Source organism: Gambusia affinis, linkage group LG13, assembly GCF_019740435.1.
Source record: "Gambusia affinis linkage group LG13, SWU_Gaff_1.0, whole genome shotgun sequence".
Classification (NCBI taxonomy): domain Eukaryota; kingdom Metazoa; phylum Chordata; class Actinopteri; order Cyprinodontiformes; family Poeciliidae; genus Gambusia; species Gambusia affinis.
In genome coordinates, this window is record NC_057880.1 from 19,956,835 (window position 1) to 19,975,626 (window position 18,792).

The 18,792-nt window shown below is 37.8% G+C and overlaps 2 protein-coding genes across 4 annotated transcripts; one reads left to right on the forward strand and one right to left on the reverse strand.

Moving 5' to 3' along the window:
• Positions 1 to 90: 90 nt before the first annotated feature.
• On the reverse strand, positions 91 to 10,764 carry memo1 (mediator of cell motility 1). 2 transcript variants are annotated; one of them, XM_044137286.1, is made up of 10 exons: positions 10,299 to 10,764; positions 8,754 to 8,835; positions 8,608 to 8,676; positions 8,290 to 8,402; positions 7,544 to 7,655; positions 4,972 to 5,114; positions 4,797 to 4,873; positions 4,142 to 4,246; positions 3,460 to 3,592; positions 91 to 175 (listed from the first exon to the last, which is right to left on the reverse strand). In XM_044137286.1, exons 1-9 carry the CDS (start codon positions 10,357 to 10,359, stop codon positions 3,461 to 3,463), a joined length of 894 nt encoding a protein of 297 aa, XP_043993221.1. In that variant the 5' UTR covers positions 10,360 to 10,764; the 3' UTR covers positions 91 to 175; position 3,460. The 2 variants fall into 2 exon arrangements, with proteins under 2 accessions (XP_043993221.1, XP_043993220.1); XM_044137285.1 differs by lacking the exon at positions 91 to 175 and having other exon boundaries at positions 3,282 to 3,592; positions 10,299 to 10,763.
• Positions 10,765 to 11,143: 379 nt separating this feature from the next.
• On the forward strand, positions 11,144 to 17,251 carry spast (spastin). 2 transcript variants are annotated; one of them, XM_044137278.1, is made up of 16 exons: positions 11,144 to 11,498; positions 11,578 to 11,661; positions 11,739 to 11,825; positions 12,459 to 12,610; positions 13,973 to 14,106; positions 14,189 to 14,282; positions 14,363 to 14,437; positions 14,554 to 14,625; positions 14,706 to 14,781; positions 14,868 to 14,959; positions 15,075 to 15,154; positions 15,988 to 16,030; positions 16,111 to 16,190; positions 16,267 to 16,337; positions 16,499 to 16,539; positions 16,646 to 17,251. In XM_044137278.1, the coding sequence occupies exons 1-16, from the start codon at positions 11,381 to 11,383 to the stop codon at positions 16,769 to 16,771; spliced, it is 1,425 nt and encodes a 474-aa protein (XP_043993213.1). In that variant the 5' UTR covers positions 11,144 to 11,380; the 3' UTR covers positions 16,772 to 17,251. The 2 variants fall into 2 exon arrangements, with proteins under 2 accessions (XP_043993213.1, XP_043993214.1); XM_044137279.1 differs by having other exon boundaries at positions 11,742 to 11,825.
• The last annotated feature ends 1,541 nt before the right edge of the window (positions 17,252 to 18,792 follow it).

An 18,792-nucleotide genomic window follows, 5' to 3' on the forward strand; every position in this document is an offset into this window, starting at 1 on the left:
AATAAGACTTTCTGAATTTCCATGACTGAAAGTATAAGCAGCAAAAATCTAGTTTTTTTGCGACAGAAAAACAAGACACTTAAGCAGACGTGCTTTTCAGTACATTTTACTTATTTTGTAACATGAATCTTCTGCCTTTTCTGAGGAGCCTTTTGGGATGCTTTGTCAGTGGAACCTGAGATCAAAAAAACTCCATTACGGGAGCAGATAAGCAGTATTTTTCCTTTTTTTTTTTTTCTTTTTTCCTTTTAGTTTAACAATGTGAAAACTTCCAAATCCTAAATAGAGAGGAAAATAAAATACAAAACAAAAACATCTCTAAAAAGACAAATAACCAAAGACAGAGAAATGAACAGTGTCGAGGTTAAGCTATTTGTCGCTCGCTACAAGAATGAAGTTGACAGAACAGAACTCCCTCGCCAGAGAAAGGAGATAACAGTGGGTGCCATTTTAGCCCAACAGACGGGTGTGCAGGGTAAGAAGTGATGAAGTGTTGGGCGGTCCGGAAACTAAGTTGGGCTGTTGGCAAAAAGGAAGAGGAGGGGAAAGAGTACACAAAAACTGAAAACACATTTTAGAAAATAAGACTGAAAGTGAGAATATGCTTTATATATCTATTTATATATATATACACATATATATATATATATAAATGTGCAACAGTGATAAAAGGCACAATAGCACAGTGTGTCATGCTTTGCTAGTTTCCTGTAAATTAGCATAAGAGGTCATGTGAGTCTGGGGGTTCAGCCTTCAGTCTGCGTTCCACTCGGTTCAACAAGGTTTGCATTAATACTAGATGTGGAATGAGGCAGGAATTACCTTAAAGCAGCAAAATATAAATGTTTCTATTAAAAACTCATGCCGCTTTTACTAATGATTAATGCCCAATCAGCTCCTGTGGCCAATTTTCACAGTTATACAGCCTTGCAAAAGTATTTACACCCTTAAATTTTTCAAATTTGTGCCTAAAACTGAAGTGCGTTTTATTGGTAGCACATGAGCACAAAGAAATACATTATTTTGAAGTGGGAAGAACGTTATGCATGGCCTTCAAAACAGTATTGCACAACCACAAGCCTACTAATAACATAAGATGGACCAGACAGAAGCAGCCATGAGAACCAGAGTATCTCTGGAGGAGCTAGATAGACCCACAGCTCAGGTGGGACGACCTGTCGACAGATTCACTACACAAATTTGGCCTTAAAGGAAATGTGGCAAAAAGAAAGGCACACGAAGTCCCGTTTGCCGTGTAAGGTTACTGCAAACACACAGAAAAATGTGCTCTGGTCAAGTGTGGTGGAAAAGCAACACTGCTCAGTACACACCACCTGCACAACATACTTTGTGGATGCTTTTCATTTACGCACAGGGAACCTGGGAAAAAACATGGCAGATGCTGCAAAAGACTGAGGACCGAGAGGGAAGTGTGCCTCTACCGGGAGAACTAACCCCCAACAACTTATGTCAGAATGGTCCAGTCAAAGAGTAGAATTAAATGCGATTGAAAATCTAAGTGATTATCAGAGATAATGTCCATCCATCGGACAGAAATTAACCCAATCTTGAAGGCTGCATGTTAGAAAAAGATAACATTAAAACGTCATTAATAAATGCTGCAATGATGTTATTGATCACAACTGACCCACATTTTCCCTGCTCTCCTTTGACCAGTAAGCTCTTCATCAGCTGGTGGAAAATAAAATAAATAAAAAGCTAGTCCCAAATGGCCAAATATGTCATTGGCAAGCAAAGTTTTAATGCATTGCCATTGAAATATACACTGCTGCCTAACATTTCAGTCTCCATATGTGCAAAGCTAGTAGAAACATACCCTATAGACCTGCAGGGGAAGGGAAGATGGCTAAAACCAAATCTATGCCACATTTCGTAGACTGATTTTTATTTGTAACAATGTTTTTTATTGGTCTGATATATAAAATACAATAAAATGCCTTAACAATTCAAGTGGGGTAAATAATTTTGCAGAGCATTGTAAAAGCAACAGTCCTCTTGGGCTTTTGTGCTTCAGTATTTCCAAACCTTTAGCCAATGAATTCAAAATGCAGCTGGTAGCAATATCTCTCATTGTTCTGGGAAAATTCGACAGATCCTTCTGTTTTTGAGCAGATTTAGAAAACTTTGACAATCCACAATGTTCTGATTTATAACAAATTTACACCAAACCAATTTTGAAATAATTATGACATGGAACTTTGAAAAATAAACTTTCAAAAGTAGCCAAGACAGAAATCGAAATGTGTTGTGCAAAACTTTTTGGCATTATTCAGTCAAAAACAAGAAGCTGTAATTAAAAACCTCCTTCACAGACGTGACATGTAATCTTTGAAGATGGTGGTCATTCCAGCTTGGCTGCTTCGTTTGGATTGCATTGAAAGAAAGCTCTACTCAATATGTAACAAAAACATTTTACAATTCAAAGAAAACGGAAAAATAATAAGTAATCACTTCAGTGTGAAGAACGAGTTACTATAGAGATCCAAGAGGGAAGTGTAAAATGTAACTAGAAGGTGCCAGAGTCCGGATTTGATTACATTTCTGTGGCATCCATAACTGCAGCAAGGCGCTGAAAATGTAATCTGTAATGCCATAAACATACGACTGGATCAAAGGATCAGTGGAACATACATCAATCTACAGGCCAAACCCTGTTGACAACCTCAGAGCCAAACTGACGAAGCTGCTACTCAAATCTACACACTAATCCAGTTAATACTATCACATCTATCAAAACTTCTAGAAAGTAAAAAAAGGTTAAAATATGAATAAAATATATATATTAAACCAATATTATGATTATAATGTGTGTTTTTTTTTTTTTTTTTTGGTTTTATACAGTAGGGTCTAAGTGAACTTTGTAGAGTGCAGCCCTTTTTTATGCTGTATAGTGGTAGCAGTTACCTATGACACGGTTTCCCAAGTTAGCGTAGCATTAGGCCTAATGCAGTCAGAAGACTCACTCCATCCTCGTCTGGGAAGAGCTGAATATTCTCCAATAACAATAAGAGAACACATCAAATCCAAATAACTCTTTTTTTTTTTTTCTTTTACATCTCTGCTGCTCGTCATTATTGGGGAAAAAAAAGAAAAAAAAGGAGGGTCTACAGGGATAATGCAAAAAGAAAGATTTGCTACTCCCAGAGCTTCCTCCAACCCAGTCACCTCCATCTTCTCTTGAAATTGCACTACAACGAAAAGATCGGAAGACACTTCAAACTAAGAGGTGGGTGGAGAAAATCGAAGAAGAGCTGAGGGACTTAAGGGAAATTATTTTATTGGCTTCAATTATCTAAGTTTTTCCTGCACATAGTGGGCATTACTGAGGGAGTTGGGGGGGGCATCGGGATAGGAATCGGAGAATCATGGGTCAAGGTTATGGCATTAAGATAGTAAGGGCAGGGTGGCGGCGTTGCAGTGGCCCCTGCAGAAGCTGACCTCAATGAACGATGAGCGCCCCAGCAGCATAACTCACGGAGCTGTCCTGCCAGTTCCTGCACTGACTCGACTGGGCGTAGTTCAGGAAAGAAAAGTTCATTTCTAAACCAGACTTCCTAAGCTCGGCCACAGCCTGCAAAACAGAAACAGATCGTTAGTTTCTAAATGATGGTTTGCAGGCAGACAAAATTTTGCAAACATTGCTATGACCCTTCCTTCTTCATACTCCTTGAACTTTCTAAATTGTGTGGCATTGAAAGACAATCAGTGTTTTTCATTGGGAATCAATGTGATAAAACTCAAAGTGGTGTTTTAGCACAAAAATCTGTTAAAATCTTAAAATAATTGAAAGGTTTTTATTTCTCTCCGTTTTGGGTGTCTCCTTGTGCATGCATGGATTTTCTCCAGGTACTCTGGCTTCCTCTCAGTGTAAAAATTAATTGATCTGCTTAAATCACCTGAAGGTGTCAGTGTGTGTGTGCTTAAATGCACACACATACTAGACAAAAATTTAATTTATTACCATCTTAACAACAACAATATAACAGTTTTTCAATGAGTGTAACATCCTACCAACAGTTTGCTCATATCATGCAGCAAGAGTTTTAGTAAAACTTGGATATTTAACCAGAAATGAAAATTATTCACTAAAAGTCAGAACTAAGTGTTCAGCTGTTCTTACATTTAGCAGCACTCCAATAGGGTGACGTCCACAGATGGTGTTACGGTACTTCTTCAAGTAGTTGGTGAAAGAAACGGGATCCAGTTGCTCTATAATGCCCATCCCCTACAGAAGAAGAATAAACTACGTTTTAAAAAATGTAGGCGAAACCATGTTGACAGTGTAAAAAAAAAAAAGTTATTTTTGAACTTTATGTTTCCTGTCATTAGGGTGTTCAATGAAAGCAAGGGAGAACCTGTCCTATTTTTAAATTAAAACATTTTGGATGTGCCTTCTAATATGCTGATTTTTATATACATAAGGAAGTATTCCTCTTGGTTTTACATTCAAACCTTTATCTCAGTTTGAATAAGCTCTACCATTTTCACACAAAAAAAACTTTTGTTGGTAATTCACAATATAACTACCGGTAAAAGCTTTTATATGTATGTTCAATCATAGAGAGAGCCTCTTGAAGAAATGAGCATATCTTTAATTCAACCATTATTTTAGTTTCCTCCATAAAAACATAAGCAGCAGCAAGTAAAATCAATATAATCTAAAGGTATCAACATTATTTCCATATCCGGTAAATAAGATATACTTAGTACAATTTGCTAGAGCTCTTCGATCTACTAATGCATTCACATTTGACCCTGTCTTTCTAAGTAGTTACCATTTTATCAAGATGCTCAATAGATCTGTAGATCTCTCCTTGAGACTCATCGTAGTACGTGTACCGAAACCGCTGGCCTTCAACAGAGAAATTAACAACAAAAAATTGCTTCTTTTGTCATGCATGACACAAACGCAGTGAAAATGTCAGCATTCTTTCAGTTTCTGGTACCTACCCCAGTGGCAGAAGTCAGAAGAGATTATGAAAAGGTTAGAAGGATCTGCCAGGTATTTGCTGAGCAGCCTCCCATATTCCTGCTCCTTAGACTCACTCAGAGCACCCACAAGCACAGGAACAATGCTGAACTCATCTTTGTGGCTGCAAAATCAGATTAAAGGAACAACTCGAGTTGCATTTTAGACACACTCTGTACAACAGCGTCATGCATACAGAAATCAAAGGTTTTCCTACATAAAGAACCAGAGTACTCTGTTCAATCTCTTGCATAATCCCTCTTTAAGCCAGTCGCCACCCCAAGTAACAGAAGGGTTTATTAATTATTCATGTGAATCAGTGTCATTCAGATTATACCAAACATAAGGGCACCGAGAAGCAAAAAGAAAAAAAAAAAAAAGATTCCATATTTTGCTCTGCAGAGTTGAAAGAAACAGAACATAACTGGTATTATCCATTAGATTAATAGATTACTTTTTCTCCACTTATCTGCATGTTGCAGCACATTAGGAGTGACAATATATAGAAGTCAATGACTTGATGCAATCTGCAGGGTTTTCTTAGAGTTTTTAAGCTAATTTGAATAATAAACTGAGCTTCCTGCACTGTTTGATTACTAGGATCAACTGGAATGTATGTATGATTGAATTGGAATGATTTGTTGTGAATTGGCACTATATAAATAAACTGACTGGAAAAGCACAATTGGACACAATACAAAAATATTTTCAAGCTTTGTTTTACTTAATTGGAGACATAGTGCAGCACAAGTCAGACAAGACGGTAGCAAAGAGCAAAGTGCACAACAGGCACTGTGCAATGTTAATGGAAAAAGGGTCTGAATGGTTCAACAATTTGTAGATGCAAGAGGAATCAGAGGTGTTTGTTATATTGCCACTCCATTTTGTTCCTCTGCAGATTTTTCAGGTACGCAACAAAAGAGCCGTTTGCCTCTGGATGCTTCATGCCAACTGTGCTTTAATTCATATTAACTTTGAAGATTGATAATATAAAGTAATTGTTCTACTATATTCAGAGCAGATGTGTCTTTCTCAAAAAAACTGAACAGTTGAACAAAGGCCTGTTGCGTGGTTTGTATGAGCATGCTTAACGTGGATTTTGACGTTTGAGCAGCTAATAGCACTTTGAGCACTTTCCTCCTTCATCCTGGTCTCCAGGATGAAGGAGGAAAGTGTGAGAATCAGATGGAGACATTCTGTGATGTTATACTGTAGTTCTATAATCTCCATCTGGATGTGTGCATGTGCCTTCTCCATATGTTTGTACACTTCAAAGTTAGCAAAGTGGCTTACACACTCATTGTGCAGTCATTAGATATCAACAAAACTGCACCTGAAAACACATTGGGGCCGACTTGATTTGTTACTTCTTTGCAATGCAGACAGTGCCACAACCAGATTAGCGATTGGCTTGTTGTGATGTATTATTAGGCATGTAAGATGTTTGCTAAAAGATGAGTTATTTCATTAGATAGATATAACTGCATGCCAACCCAGATTTGTGCTTTATGTTATACATTTACCAGGGGAAAATGTGGCTATGCGTCTCCAATAAACAAAGTTTGCCAGCAGAATGTCATCCATATCTCATTTCCACTGAGAAGTACAGTTTGGTGCGGCGCTGTACATCATTTTATGGTCCTGCACATTCAGGAGAGCATTTAAGCCTCCAGTTGGACTCTCACTGGGCATGCAGGGTTCAACCCAAACACCTCACATGACGTTATATTAAAACGATGACAAATGCAAGTCTCCGCTTTGTCGCAAGTAGTGACATTTTCTGTCCCTCGTTCAATGAAGTGTGTTGTGCAGCGCCGCCTTATCTGTACTGTAGTCTTATGGACTACAACTGAAACGGGGTAGGATTGTTTCAGTTCGGATCAGTTCTATGGGCCGCTTTTACCATAGAAACCGACAAAATCGCATACCGAATCAACTTGCATATTGATACATAACCACTGCAATGTATCAACATGCTGAATCTCTACTCAGAAATGATCTGAGCAGAGACTTGATATAGAAAAAAGTTTACAGACGGGAGGCAGAACTGTTTGCCTAATTTAAAGGCGCCTGAAGATGGAGTTTTGTGGACAGAGACTGCTAGGCATTGTAATATTATTTAGTCATCAGTTCAGCTGATCATATTTTTTGTTAACTAAAAGTGCAAAACATTATAAATCATTCTGTTTACAACACACTGTGGTGAAAAACAAAATTAAACCTTCAGGCAAATTTATGTCCTAGGGTTCTAGGAGGTTTATTTTGGGCAAAATTAAAAACACCACAAACCCTGAAAATCAACAACGCATTACTAAGAAATGAAGCTCTGCTGTGTGTATGTGACTTTAATTTCTTTGGAAATAAGACTGCATGGGCAGATCAGTGAATAAGTAAAATACAGCATTCTTCACCTGAGGCCAAAAATAAAATCCATCTTGTTGGAAAGATGTCTTCCACGTAATCTGTGCCTTGCTACAGCTTTGCAGAATTACTTCAATCTTTGCATCTTGGATTAAAAATTTTGAAACTTTGCACCCTTCCCATGTGCATTACCTCTCCATGGCTTTAGCAGTGTAAGGCAAGTGCATTTCAATACTGTGCTCATCTTCATCTGTCTGTAGACTCATCCTCTCAAACAACCCGGTCTTCCAGAGGTCTGCGTAAACTGCAAAATACAGAGTTTAATTATTACCGCACAATAATTGGCTTCAGATCAAATTAATGAGTACAATAAGCTTTAAGATGTAAATGAAGATGACAAAAAAATAAAATAAAATAAAAAATCATTTTAAAATAAATCACAGAATCAACCTTTAAAAATTGCTGAAGGATGTCTAACCTATCTGAGCTCTCAAATACAACTTCCGACTTTTCCTTTTCTATGTGGAAATTCATAATTAAAAAGAATTAGGTAAACTTTGTTTTTATCTTAAAATATTCATTCTAGTATTACAGCTAACAGACTACAGTTCAGATAAATCACTACGCTTCCAAGTAATTTCAGTAACTATAAGAATTCACACTCCTGGGCTTTTTCTCATTTTGCCAAGTTATAACCACAAAATCAAATACATTTTATTGAACTTTCATGTCAACAATCAACAATACAAAGTGCATAATTGTTAAGTGGAAGAAAAAAAAAAGTTTTTCAACTTTATTTACAAATTACATTCTAATGGATGTTCTTCAACCCAAACTTTGAATAAATCAGCAGCAGGAATAAATTCACACATAAGTCCTAAAGACAAACACATAGAGAAGAAGCAGAAATCACAGTCAGGAGTGAAAGCTGCAAGTACCCTTCTGGTCGATTCTCAGGTCATAGAGGGGCGTTCTATAGACGTCTGCAGGTGACAGGGCACAGCGGGAGAGGGGCACATGGTGTGAAGGTCCCAGAATGAACACCCTACGACTGAAAACCAAGAGGAATTTATCTCACTCGCGCCATTATCACACAAAGCAAACAACCAGCACTATTGTCTGTTATCTCCACAGCATATCTTTGTTCAGTATACGTACTGAAGTACTGTAAATTCTAACCCTAAACGTAAGAGACTTTTATTTAACACATTTTTTTCTTGAATGAGGAATAAAGCCAGAAAGCTGAAGGGACTTACGTTACAGAGGGATCCACCTGCTTGTAAGCATGTGCTGCACAAGCACCACAGTAGGTATACCCAGCATGGCTGCAAGCAGAAAACATGTTGGTAAAGCGCGAATACTATTTCACATGCTCTAGGGTTGACTATCAGTGTGCGCTTACGGCGCAATGATGGCTCTAGCAGGTCTGATTGTGGACTGTGCTTGGGACAGCCAGCCCTCTAGTTGTGCATTCAGCTGGGATCCTGAAAAGTAAAACAAATAAATAAAAATAAATATGGTGATGTGTGCAAAAGAGCAGAGACATACACAAACCACAGAAAAGCAGCTATAATAAACTGTAATTAGTTTGATCTAATTACATTTTTTAATTGTTATTTTTAATTGCATTTTGAGTTCTGTGGTTTTATAATTGGTAGTCATCTCTGTGTTGTAGCCTTTCCTGGCCAAATCTCTTTTGGAAAAGAGATTTTCAATCTCAGTAAGATCCATCTAGTTAAATATAGGTTAGAAATAAAAAAAATAATAAATACTGGAATTTCAATGATTTGATAGGAAAAAATGCATGAGTGAAATTGTTTAAAAGTAGGAAGACTGATTTTAAAAGGAAATGCATTCTTGGATTTGTACTATTAAAAGCTCAGTTAACATGAAAATTGACTGTTTGCACTCTGCTCAACGCTAGTAGAAGTGAGTAGTAACCAGTTACATTACTTCAGTAACTTTCTTGGGAAAATGAAAATCTACTGGTAGAATTGGGCTTACTACACCATACTTTTTACTTTTACTTAAGTATTATTATTATGACGTATCAGTGCTTTTACTTGAATAAATATCTGGATAATTTCCCCACTGTGAAAAACATCAGTAGATGAACAAACACTATTTAGCAAAAAAAAAAAAAATGCTACAGACACACACCTACAGTTTATGTTAAATTGAGACTTGTTATTTATTCACAAGCTTGTTCAAATCTAATACTTTTGTACTTCTGCTTGAGTAATAATATGTTGAAGTAGTGCTACTCTTGAGGAAAAACTTTGGCTACTCCACCCATTCTTCTTTTGAGTGGAAAAACTGAGCGGTTTGTGCGGAATTTTCTATTAGAAATAGCTCACAGTTTGTAAAATGGGGGAAGGGGTGCAACATGAAACTTCTGGTTTCTGCCAAGCCCTACCCAGTCCTTTGTTTGACGCCAGAGAGAATTTCAACACATTACCTAAGCGGGTCGGAGGACAACAAGAGACCATAATGACAACAGTTTCTCATACTGCTGAATGTTTAAAGAGCTCTGGGACTTTTCTAAGAGTGCATCAGTTAGCATGTAGGCCAGGAAGTTCTGCTGTTAGCCATGTTAGCTTTGGTTAACTTCAAAAACCCCATCAATGCAATTTTGCTCCCCGAAGAAACCCGTCTGTTTACAGACACAACAAGAAGATACAGTGCTGAATGAGCTTAAACTCACCGTGCACCTCATGGGGTGACACAGAAAAGGAGCATCATATCAGATAAATCTGAGCATTTCGTCTTTATCTTAGCTTTATTTGTCGGTAATCAACGTCAGCAGAGGAAAATTTGAGAATAAACCATTATTATATTTTGCAGGTTATACACCACAACAAAAAATACACACAAGACACACAACCAAAGGAAAAACACGAGTTAAGATTCAGCATGCTAACGCAGACCGTGCTAAGCTGACAGTTACCCGAAGCTGAGTACCAACTCCCGGCGTGACTTGCTTCTCTGCACACCACTCGATTTGACATCTTGGTTCCCAAGCCGCCTATCTTGGTTCACTAGATTCTCGTCAAACCGGGGGAAATGAAACAGAATTGTAAACTCCGGCGTTTGCTCACTGACAGATAACACAGCGCCTGCTGCTAGCTGACTTGAACGGACAAAGAGCACTCGGCAGTTGGACTGTAGAGACAGCTGGGCTAGCTAGCTTATGGCCTCTGTGTGGTTACCGGTTCGTAAGTTCAGTCAGCCCGTTCTGACAGCCCGGAAATGTAACCGTGGAATCTAAAAAGGCACAAATTATAAAATACCGTGCCAGTTTGAAATAATAACGATAATAATATGAAAGGCTGGAGCTGTCACAGTCGCTATCAGAGGATTACTGATTTGTCTGGAAAAGCCAGGTAAGGGGCGTGGCTGAAACTGTTATCAAAGTGACGCCAGGTATTTTGATTGGTTATGTAAAGAAGTAAAGAGGGTGGAGCCTTTACTTAGGCGAGAGGCTTCGCACCATTTGTTAGCCGGCGAGGAGAGTGATTGCCATCGGGGTGGAGTTTATTCACCACTTTTCCAAAATAGGACCAGCCCTCAAACAATTTTTCATAAATCTTTTCCTTTTGTATTAAGCGGGTAAGAGAACAACTGACCCGGTTGATGTGGGAAGGAGGAACTTTAGTATGGACAAAAGTAGATAATTAACAGATAAAGACGATATTCTAATTTGTATGGCACTTCTGTTCTTGTCACACAAAAAAAAACGGCATACATCTTCCACAACGGCAGGTGGCGATAGCAATATACGAGTTGACATCGCAGTCTGTTTTCACCATAAGACATGGGAGAAGAATAGTTGAAACGGAAGCTAGCGGAGCGATCGAGCGATGGTGTATAAATATTCAGTAACATTTGACACACAAAGTTTATGATATAAAACAGACTACTTCCTTAACAGGCCTCGACATTTGGATAATAAATGCCGCGCTGTTTGTTTTCACAACGAGCTAACTGAGCCAGCAGTGAGCAGAAGGAGGAGAAAGTAACGCTGGAGTAATGTCTGCCAAAACAAACGCTCCTAAGCACAAAGACAGCGGAGAACTTATTAAAAACTACCACAAGCAGGCGTTTGAGCATATATCGAAGGCACTGAGGATCGACGAAGATGACGACGGTGGGTTGGTTTGTTTGTTTACTACATCAGCTAGTTGACAGCTCTGTAATTAATCTGTCTCACCTCGGGGTGTAAACAGGAGAGAAGGAGGAAGCCGTGCAGTGGTACAAGAAAGGAATAGCTGAGCTGGAGAGAGGCATTGCTGTGGAAATCACAGGAACAGGTCAGAAGACTCCCTGATCTCCCAGAGGGCTCTAGTCAACACACATAAACTTCACTGTACACTTTCGGTTTCATCAGCAGGTGAGCAATATGATCGATCGAAGAGACTGCGAGATAAAATGAAGGCCAATCTCACCATGGCAAAAGACCGACTTGCTTTGTTAGGTGGGTGGGATTTCACTAATCAAAACATCAAACAGTGCAAAAGTATAAGTCACTACCATAAGCCTCCGTGTATTTTTTTTAAGGTTTTATGAGATGGATCAACACAAAGTAGTGGAGCAATTTTGAACTTAAAGGAAACGTTTTTCAAAAAACAAATAAAAAAACACAGAACTCTAAAGAAAAATGTGGCATTCATTTGTTAAATTGGAACTTTTGTTTTGTTGTAATTGCATCTGAAACCTCCACCCTACTCTCAAGTTTTTTTCAACCTCTCTCCAAGATTGGCCCACATTTAGCTAAATTCCTGATCCCCTCATCCTGATGCTGATGCTGCCATGTTTCACAGGGGCAATACTATGTTCAGGGTGATGTGCAGGGTTCATTTTCTGCCACACATATGTGTTCCCCCTAAACTGCTTGTGGCAACCAGTAAACCACGCTTCTCTTGTTTTTATTAGTAAATAATTTTTGAAAGCACATCATTTCACAATTACCTACTAGTTTATGTTGGTCTATCACAGAATCTCATAAAATCCTTAAACTTGTCTTGTGACTAAATGTGGAAGAAGTTTAAGGGGGATGAACTGAGAACAAGGGGCTGTGTATTTACTCTGCTCTGTTGTTCCTTTACAGAGGCCACATTAGCATCTAAGAGTAAAAGTCCTTGTGTCTCAAACTCAAATCTTGCTAATTCACACCCAAAGTCCAAAAGTCAGCCTTCAGTGTCCTCCACCATCAGGCCTTCAACTTCCGGCAGAGCCCCAACAAGACCCATTGAACCAAAGGTGATGTTTTTGTCTGGTATTTGGATTCATATTGAGATAATTGTGAGAAACAAAACATACACCTTTATTCACCGGAAGAGTCTGTCAGAAGGTAACAAGTATATATATAATGAAAAAAGAAGAAGAAACAGAATGTTAGATGCTTTAATCTTTTTGCTGCTTTTACACATCTTAAAAATGGAAATGTTACAAAAAATCATTTAATGCCAAAATGGAAACCAATTTCTACAAAATAGAAAATAAAACAAAAATATGCAACTAAAAATAAGTGATTGCATAATTATTCACCAGTGACTGACCTAATTCAACAGAGGTCCAGCCAGCTGGCGCTACTAGTCTCACAATGAGAGGAATGGAGATCAGCTGAGTGCACTAAGTGCATCTCAAGCTCCAGAAAATACATTGTTTCCACTTTAGTCAACAGTGACCAGAAAGATATGACAGCTAGAGGATCTGAAGAAAATATGCTACAGTTTTCTGGGAGGCTAAATATGACTAAATAGGCTAAATAAAAATTTGTATATACTTATAACAATTACATTAGACAAGCTGTTCCAGTAAAAAATGCTAAAAGTCAAGTTAGAAAAAAATTAGATGGAGGGTATGAAAATAAGTTTTTCACAGGAGTCAACTATGTTGTGATAGATTTAAGCTTTAAAGAGCTGAATCATGCAGAACGCTTTGATCAGCAGACGTGTGAGCAAAGCACAAATTAAGCTGCTGTAAAAGTAAGTAACATTCTTGACCAGTCATATTCTGGATTGAATCGCAGCTGACATATTCAAGATGTTTTTGTTTGGACGACAGTGAAGCTCTGAATGAGGGGAGAGGACTACAATGAACGGTTTTTGTGGAAGGTCTTGATTAAGTTGTTTCTCCCACAGACGAGGTTAACAGGGTTGCCAGATCTGACTGACAGCTTCCAGCCCAAACAAAACAGAAAACCCACCAAACTCCAAAATGTTGCACTGGGATTTCTATTTTACAATACTAATACACAGTTACAGTTGATTATCCAATGACTAATCGCTGGTGTCACATTTGACAGATTTTAGGCATTTGAAAATAAGTTAACTAATATAAGTGCAATATCATGGCATTTTACTACAAGCTGTGTGCTTTTCTGCCACACAATAAACACTTTCAAAAAACTTGCCAAATGTTGTGAAAACCAGCCTAATCTTTTTTTTCCTGGCCTAACATGTTCAAAAGCAGTTTAACTAGGTGGAAACCTGCCCAATCTGGCAACACTGGAGTTGAAGACTTAAAGGGAAAACATTATGCAGACATAGTAGATGAACTGTCTACTTTTATAATACTGAATATATACCCAATGTTTATTGTAAATCTTTCTCCGTTCAGGTGACCCCTCGCATAGGAAGAGCTCAAAATGGAAGACCTCCTGCTGTGAAACAGCCTCCAAAGAGGGAAATGAAAAACTTCAAGAATGTGGACTCTAAACTGGCCAACTTGATCCTGAATGAGATTGTCGACAGGTACTTTAAGGCATCTCCTTCATATGAATTTGTTAAATAAAACTGGTGCCACATTTAAAGCTGTCCTGCCTGTTCTCTGCAGGGCGGCTTCTGTCTCCTTTGAAGACATCGCTGGACAAGATCTGGCTAAACAAGCACTCCAAGAAATTGTTATTCTTCCTTCTTTAAGACCAGAGGTTATTATTTCAAAATGTTCTCGATGCTTTTATGCTTTTTTTAGTTTAACTTATAACCCGGTCTCATATTTACTGTTTAGCTGTTTACCGGACTGAGGGCTCCTGCACGTGGTTTGCTTTTATTCGGCCCACCTGGAAATGGGAAAACCATGCTCGTACGTTCAAAAAACATTAAAAACATGCAAATTTATTATTTTGTAAACATTCCCGGACATATTATGATTTAGCCTTTTATTATCGGTGAATTATAGTTTTTGTTTCCACTTTCTAGGCCAAAGCAGTTGCTGCAGAGTCTAATGCCACCTTCTTCAACATAAGTGCTGCCAGTCTGACATCTAAATATGTAAGAGACATGCTTTCCTTTCTGCATTAAGTAATCAATGCCACAATTCTTTCAAACCTTCCCCTTTGTCTTTGTTGCAGGTGGGTGAAGGTGAGAAGCTCGTCAGAGCGCTGTTTGCAGTTGCAAGAGAATTGCAGCCTTCCGTCATCTTTATTGGTTGGTATTACTCTGCTCCAGGTTTTTACTTTCCTATCAGAGGCCAGAAAGAAACAATATCTCTCTGTTTTTTGTTTTCCTGTCAGACGAAGTGGACAGCTTGCTGTGTGAGAGGAGGGAGGGGGAACACGACGCCTCCCGTCGTTTAAAAACAGAGTTCCTCATCGAGTTTGACGGGGTGAGGTTGTGAGCATGCTCAGACATTTGATCTGGGATTCTGTTCCGAGCATCTCCGTCTCAATCACACATGAGAACTTGGGTGTCATTTTCACAAAAGCACCTCTGGATCTCAGGTGCAGTCAGGCGGGGAGGAGAGGGTTCTGGTGATGGGAGCAACTAACAGGCCTCAGGAGCTTGATGAAGCCGTCTTAAGGTGCGAATCAATCTGTTCATGTTGCACAATGATATTTTAAGGATGCACCGATCCAATTATTTTGTGACCAATTTTAGATCACTGATCTTGTAAAGCTCTGATCCTGATTTCTCTTCAAGAACTATAAATAACAACAGTCAAGTTTTTTATACCTTCTGCAAGAATTAAGAGTTGAAATCTCTTACTGAAACATATTCATGGCAAAATAAAAACAGCCAAAAGTAATAGTGCCTTCTCTCTATATCTGTGTCAGTGTAAACCTATAAATATCTCCAGGTTCTGGTACAGAGGTATCTGTAAAATAAGATCCTAACAAAAAAAGAATTACAGCATATTGTGTTTATTTCTTTACAAGACAGAAAATAGCTCACTAACATTTTAAAAAAAGCTCACCTGTAAATCTAATCAGCTGTTGTTCAATAGTTAGTCAACTTACACTCATGCAACACACTGCGTTAGAGAGCAGTGGGTGTTACACAGCTCTAGATTTCATTATTATTTAAAACAAAGACAAAATGATTAGCTGTAATTTGTTAACATGGTTAGCATTAGCAGTAGCAGACTTTGTGTCACATGAGTTAGACCTTTACTGTCAGCATTACCTAATTCAGTACGAAACTCTCATCCCCTCTTGAGGCAGAATGGGTGAACAGCAGTTATCTTTTCCTTTAAAGAGAAATCCTAAATATTTCCTGCTTCCTCTGACTGCATTTTTTCACTTGATAAACTCTAAGTCTCATTGTAATTACCAGTGTGCTTGCAAATGATGCGTTCACTGACCCGCTGGATGATTTCTCAGCGCATCTCTAGTTCTGTTTTATGTTTTCCTGCAGGCGCTTTGCAAAAAGAGTTTATGTGGCGCTCCCCGACGAGAAGGTAATACCCATCCATAAGTACACTTTCTACTTTTACAGATGATGTGATGTATTTCATGTTTTGACTCTTCCTTTCTTTAGACACGATGCACGTTGCTTAAAAATCTTCTGGGAAAACACGGGAATCCACTAAGTACGAGTGAACTCTCCCAGCTTGCAAAGTGAGTGCTGCGCAGCCTTAAAGGAGCAACATTTTAGTTTGCTTTTGCATTAATTCTTAATAATGTTCTCTGACAGAACAACTGCAGGATACTCAGGAAGTGATCTGACATCATTAGCCAAAGATGCGGCACTGGGCCCAATTAGAGGTATGACTCATCTATCCTCCTGGTCACATGGTCACAGTTATTGGCACCCATGGTGAAGAAAAGCCTTAGAATAAGACTCAGATAGTCATGCAAACTTCTGTGTTGATTTATTATCAAGAACATCCAGGACGTTTACTAATTATGATTTTTTTTTCTTTCAGAGTTGGGGCCTGCACACGTCCGCAACATGTCTGCTAGTGAGGTGAGACGATGCAAACAAAATACCCAGAATGCCACTCACACCTTCTGTTTATTGTGTGCTGTTGCATTCCTATATGTGTGTGGTTCACATCTTTTTGTGCTCACAGATGCGCAACATCAAGATGAAAGACTTTGAGGAATCCCTGAAACGCATCAAGCCCACTGTTAGTCCGGCAACTCTAAATATGTACACCAAGTGGAACAAAGATTTTGGGGATACATCTGCTTTTTGATCCTGGGTGGTCTTCTTTGTTGACCTGTATGGAAACCATGGGGTAATTGGTTGAAGCATTATGCAAAAATTTTCTGTTTTATGGAAAGGCTCTCCAACTACTGTTCTTAAAAGTTTATTTGCTATCTGTGATAAAAATCATAATTTATTGTGCATAATTTCCTGTCTTACCCCTGGAATAAAAACATCTTGTTAGTAGCTGTAGTAGACTTACAGATGTCTGTAAGCACACTTACAGACATCACCATGCTTTCAGCTTCAAAAAGTTGAAAGCAAAGTTAAAAAGCAACAATAACTGGGAAACTTGCCAAAGTGCTTGGTTTTGCTGCTGTGTTCAGAGAGCACAGGCAGCTTATAGATACACTTACTTAACTTTTATTTTCAAATAAATGAACTGTTTCTTCTTTTAGTTCTGGCATGTCGTTGAGTAACTCCAGTAGATGTAAAAACTCATCTGTGAATAAAGACATTCATTAAAGTGTCATTGTCTCTTCACTAAATGTTAGATTTTTCCTTTTAATCCAAAGTTTCAGTCTATCCAGTCAGTGCAAGACACAAAATCCATCCATCCATCTGTTTTCATAGTAATCATTCCATCCATCTATTCTTTTCATGCATTCATCTGTCAACAACATCCAACACTCCATCAATTCTGTCCATCTTTCTATCCTTTGTCATATAGTGATCACAGCACTTCAATGTTTCCACAGTCTTTGTTACAGTCTTACTCCAAATTGTATTCAGTTAACATCTTTCCTCAAAATGTTATACAACGTAAAACAAAGTTTTTGAGTGTATTTGTAAATTTATTAAAAACAGAAAACCATGAAATTATATTTACGTAAGTATTCACAGCCCTTTTTCTTGTTATTGGTTTTCTATTTTTATTGCATTTGCAAACCTCTAAAATAATGTTTAGACATTTTCATAATGGGGTGTGTAAAATTTTAAGGAATGCAATTAATATAACTTGGAATAAAGTTGAAACAACAAAATGTGGAAAAAGTGAAGCACTGTGAATACTTATTGGATGCTCTGTATAACCCGCCCATCTACCAATCTATTCATCCATCCATCTCTTTGAACCATTTACCTGTCCATTTTCCTTACATCCAAACATCCATTTGTTTTTTTCAGGTTTGACATTTGTAGTCTGAACATTATACAAAACTCATAAATTATTTTTTTAACTCGTCTTTATATTTTTAAAAAAAGCCTAAAATGAACAGAGAACTTTGGAAATTTAAGTCTGGGACTTTGACTTTTCAAATCACAGTTTGCACATAAAATGTAGCTGCAAAACTAAATTATATATATTACAAATCATTTAAATACATAAATATTTTAAAAGCTACATCAAATTAAATGGGACACAGTTTTCTATTAATTGAAGGGGTCACTGAATCTTTTTGAAATCTTACAAAATGGTAAAAGCTTACTTAAATTGTTTAAAATGGCTGGTAGCTGACAATTTAATGTACGTTGATAAATATAAAGGACTGAGACCAGTTCAAAGTTTGCATTATGGAGCAAAATAATGCATCACATTTTTTTTATATATGTCACACACATACAAAATTTAATATTTCAATTATCTCTTGTACAAAACACTTCTGTAGAAAACGTTGTATTAAATTGCTTTTTTTGGTAAGATTACAGAGAATTTTTCACATCTAATTCAAAGCATTTTCTTTCTTGTCGGTAGATGGTGCTGCAGCTCTTCTTCCATCCAACTTCTTTCTAAACCTAAGTTGCAGCTATTAGATGTGACTAACAGAAAACATTCTCAGATGTATTCAAGTGATTGAAATGGTTTTAGCATGTAGAAGAACTATGTATTTACTTTTTGACAGACAAGATGAAATCTTCCGTTTTAGGTTTTGTTTTCTTCATCCATATACTTTTATTGTGGGTGCTTCAGTGACTTTACATAATCCAGCTGCAAAACTGCCCATCACCTATTGTGGTTTGAAAACAGTTTCAGAAATGAGTCACTACATGGTGAGAATGTGTTATTTTATG